The sequence below is a fragment of the Homarus americanus genome, unplaced genomic scaffold (genome assembly GCF_018991925.1).
Source record: "Homarus americanus isolate GMGI-L3 unplaced genomic scaffold, GMGI_Hamer_2.0 scaffold769, whole genome shotgun sequence".
Lineage (NCBI taxonomy): Eukaryota > Metazoa > Arthropoda > Malacostraca > Decapoda > Nephropidae > Homarus > Homarus americanus.
This window is the reverse complement of record NW_024745407.1, coordinates 170001-175000: the sequence shown is the minus strand read 5'-3', so window position 1 is coordinate 175000 and position 5000 is coordinate 170001. Positions and strand designations below refer to the sequence as shown.

Genomic DNA, 5000 nt, shown 5'->3' with positions numbered 1-5000 from the left:
AACAGCATGTGCGTCCAACCCCGCCCCCCCCATTAAAGAGGTACACACACACACACACACACACACACACACACACACACACACACACACATAATCCACTCATGACTTACTGACCAACATTCCTATCTCGAGTTACAGTGTTGCCAGATAAAAACTGGTCCCTCACCTCGTCCTGCCACTCTGTCAGACTCCTCAACCTCAGTTCCTTTCATCTGGCAACACTGACTATGTATACTGGCTTATCTAAATAAATATATACATAAAGATATACATATTCATTCATGTTTATGTATGTATATATTCAACACCTTTTAATCAAATAATCAATCATATACCAGTAAATGATAATTCCCTGGTTAATATAATCCATACTTTTAAAAACATACTCAAATTAGGTCAAAAATAACATCCATCAGTTTGGTCACGAGAGGCGGATTGAACCTGACGAAATGAAAACAGAAAAATTACTCTTAAATTTCTCACAGTTTGGCGTCATAATAATTTCTCACTATAAAACCTGATGAGAAATGATGACTACAAGATAATATGGTATAGTGTGGTTAATATAGCCTGTATAGTGAGGTCCTGACACACACACACACACACACACACACACACACACACACACCACGTGAGGTCCCTCATAACACCATCTGTGAGGGAATTACTACACACACCTCATAACACCATCTGTGAGGGAATTACTACACCACGTCAGGCCCCTCATAACACCATCTGTGAGGGAATTACTACACCACGTCAGGTCCCTCATAACACCATCTGTGAGGGAATTCGTACACCACGTGATGCCCCTCATAACACCATATGTGAGGGAGTTACCACACCACGTAGGGCCCCTCGTAACACCATCTATGAGGGAATTACTACACCACGTGAGGCCCCTCATAACACCATCTGTGAGGGAATTACTACACGTGAGGCCCCTCATAACACCATCTGTGAGGGAATTACTACACCACATCAGGTCCCTCCTAACACCATCTGGGAGAGAGTTACTACACTACGTGTTTGCTGTTCAACACCTACATTAATCTGAATGTTCACTGTATGTTCCTTTACCTTTCTCTAATGAAGGCTTTTGTTAAACCACCAATGTACGTAATAAGTCATTTATGTCCAATGTATATTTTCAGCCTTCGGGCTGCAGAACTTTTTCAATAAAACCGTTAACATGATGATGATGATGACACACACACACACACACACACAAACACACACACGCACACACACACACACACACACACACACACACACACACACACACACACACACACACACACACACACACACACACACACACACACACACACACACACACACACACACACACACACACACACACACACACACACACACACACACATAGAGCCAATTATGCAGTTTGTTATTTTATTGATGTTTGTTATCTTGTTGAGACTCTTGGTGTATCTATCTGTCTATCCCCTGTCTATTGTTTTATCTATCTGTCTATATTGTGTGTGTGTGTGTGTGTGTGTGTGTGTCTGTCTGTCTGTCCATTTTCTTAACTCTCTCTCTCTCTCTCTCTCTCTCTCTCTCTCTCTCTCTCTGACCAGCACCTGAACACCTTAAGATTAATTACAGGTGTTTATCCGGACAGGTAATTTAATTGAAACCGGCCATGATTATAGCTTCACGAGACCCTAACATTATCTGACATTAACCTAACCTAACCTGACCAAACAAGACAGTCAACGATACAAACAAGTTTTAAGTTAATCCTAATCCTATATAAAGTCTCTCTATTCCCAGGATTAATGAGAAGGATTTTCAAGATATAAATTCATTCATAAAATCTGAAATCCACTAACCTCAAGGAAAAGTTAAAGCGGGATTTGTATATAAAATTTTATGACTTAATCCAGTAAATCTGTTGACCTCAGAAAACGGGATTTTTCTTTTTATTAAATTAATCCTAAACTTACGAGGTGGTGGTGAGGGGATTACACGCACGATTAGGATTTTAGGGAAGGGATTTTTTTTTATTAATAACAATGATTTTACGAGATGGAAAATTTAAGTCTTTGTTTTTTTCATTAAATTATATAAGAAAAAAATATTATCGTTTTTTCATCTAAATCCAAAAAAATCTCATAACATCAAAAGGTCAACACATCAAAAGGTCAACACATCAAAAGGTCAACACATCAAAAGGTCAACACATCAAGAGGTCAACACATCAAGAGGTCAACACATCAAAAGGTCAACACATCAAAAGGTCAACACATCAAAAGGTCAACACATCAAGAGTTAACACATCAAGAGGTCAACACGTAAAGGTCAACACATCAAAGGTCAACACATCAAAGGTCCAACATCAAGAGGTCAACACATCAAAGGTCAACACATCAAAGGTCAACACATCAAAAGGTCAACACGTAAAGGTCAACACATCAAAAGGTCAACACATCAAAAGGTCAACACATCAAAAGGTCAACAAATCAAAAGGTCAACACATCAAAAGGTCAACACATCAAAAGGTCAACACATCAAAAGGTCAACACATCAAAAGGTCAACACATCAAAAGGTCAACACATCAAAAGGTCAACACATCAAAAGGTCAACACATCAAAAGGTCAACACATCAAAAGGTCAACACATCAAAAGGTCAACACATCAAGAGGTCAACACAAGAAAGTTATTTACAATTTTTTATTTTTTTCTTGTCTATATTTTTTTAACACTGGAACCAAGATTTTTTTACGACTCCACAAATTGTCATGAGATATGAAGGAGGAGGAGGAGGAGGAGGAGGAGGGGAGGAGGAGGAGGAAGGGAGGAGGAGGAGGAGGAGGAGGAGGGAGGAGGAGGAGGAGGTAGAAGAAGAAGAGAAATACTTTTACAAACATGACAGTCTTACCTCCTCATTACCTCACCATTCACCTCCTGTTCTTCCTCTCTCACCTCAACTAATCCCCTCCTCTCTTCCCGTCTTCCCATTCACACCTCCTCCTCCTCCCCTCCCTCACTCCTCTTATCACTGTAATTCATTTACGACACAAAGCCCAAATTCGTTTTAATTCATTTTGTTGGCCAGTTAGCGTACCCCCCTCCTCCTCATGCTTCGTTATTAGTGTTTGAAGTTGTTGCAGTTAATGGAAGGTTAGGTTAGGTTGGGTTGAGTTGGGTTAGGTTAGGTTAGGTTCTAGGTTATTGTTAGGTTAGGTTAGGTTAAGGTTAGGTTAGGTTATTGTTAGGTTAGGTTAGGTTGGGATTAGGTTATTGATGAGTTAGGTTAAGGTTGGGTTAGGTTAGGTTATTGTTAGGTTAGGTTAGGTTGGAGTTAGGTTAGGTTATTTATTTGGAGTTGCATTGTTAGGTTTAGGTTAGGTTAGAGTTGTTGTTAGGTTAGGTTAGGTTAGGTTGGAGTTAGGTTAGGTTGGGAGTTAGGTTAAAGTTAGGTTATTGTTAGGTTAGGTTAGGTTAGGTTAGGTTAGGTTAGGTTAGTGTAGGTTAGGTTAGGTTAGGTTAGGTTAGGTTAGGTGTAGACTGTAGCGCCGTGTTTGATCAAGACCTCGACTGCCGTTTTGTTATGTACACACACGTGCAGAGGTGTGTACATAACTGCGATTTGTGTACATGTAGTTATATACACACGCGAGGTTATGTGCGTATAAGTAGTTTCATTAATCCACAAGCGTGCACAGGTTAGACAAGTAATTTCGTAATGTACTACAGACGAGTGTGTACATAGCTGCATGTACGAATAGCTTCATATGTACACTTGTTATGACTGTAGATATGTGATGATCAGGGATTATCTGTTATAATCACACACACACACACACACACACACACACACACACAATTAAATATACATTACGAATTTTGTTATACAGTATATATATATATATATTATTATATATAACTAAAATAAGGTAACTAAACAGATTATTACAGTATATCGTGTTTACTAAGATTACTGACTGCCTTAACCAGACACACATACACACACACACACACAGACACACACACACACACACACACACACACGACCAATAACCAAGACACGATCATTTGACCAGTAAATAAATGTTCCAGACGATAATTATGGATCATAAACAGTAAAGAGATCTCAATTCCAATGCTTTCCATCCATTAGTTGCACACCTCAGCCCCTTGGCTAGGCTCAATCAGTAGTTTATACCTGTTGGCTCACCTGGTTGCTTGATTGAACCTTAGTATCACCTGGCCGGGTCCGGTTGCTTGATTGGATCTTAGGTCACCTGGTCGGGTTTGGCTGCTTGATTGAAATTTGTAAATCGTGTGGATTGTTCATCTGTGTTCATCTGTGTTCATCTGTGTTCATCTTTATCACCTGTTTACTTGAGAGGTAATTATTTATTATCTGCCTCTTTGTTTTTCTTCTTATACGTGTTCTTCTTCTTTCTTCTTTTTTCTTCTTTTTCTGTATTGTTCTTCTTGTTCTTGTTCTCTTCGTCTTGTTCTTCTTTCTTCTTTGTTCTTGTTCTTCGTCTTCCTCTTCTTCTTCTTCTTCCTCTTCTTCTTTGTTCTTGTTCTTCGTCTTCCTCTTCTTCTTCTTCTTCCTCTTCTTCTTTGTTCTTGTTCTTCGTCTTCCTCTTCTTCTTCTTCTTCCTCTTCGTCTTCCTCTTCCTCTTCTTCTTCTTCCTCTTCCTCTTCTTCTTCTTCCTCTTCCTCTTCTTCCTCTTCTTCTTCTTCGTCTCCTTCGTCTTCGTCATCAACCTTCTGTCTATCCTTCCTTTAACATTTCATTAACTTTCCTTTTTTTAATAAGTTATTGTTTCCATTTTCTTAACGTAACTCCATACTTTATCGTCCCTCTTCCCATTCCCTCATTCTATTCTTAATCCAGGGTGGGGGAGGTAGAGGTGGGAGGGTGTTAGGGAGGGAGAGGGGTTAGGGAGGGAGAGGGAGTTAGGGAGGGAGAGGGGGGTGGGGAGGGGGAGAGGGGGGTTAGGGAGGGGAGGGGTAGGATGGG

General features: G+C 39.9%; 1 protein-coding gene across 1 annotated transcript in view; it reads left to right on the top strand.

Annotated features, from left to right (window-relative positions):
* The window catches only part of LOC121878666 (proteoglycan 4-like), a 124385-nt gene that overhangs the window by 18149 nt on the left and 101236 nt on the right, over nucleotides 1-5000 (top strand). Inside the window, exon 3 of the mRNA XM_042384987.1 lies at nucleotides 2146-2647. Coding sequence (XP_042240921.1) covers nucleotides 2146-2647 — 502 coding nt within the window. The remainder of the gene's footprint in view (nucleotides 1-2145; nucleotides 2648-5000) is intronic.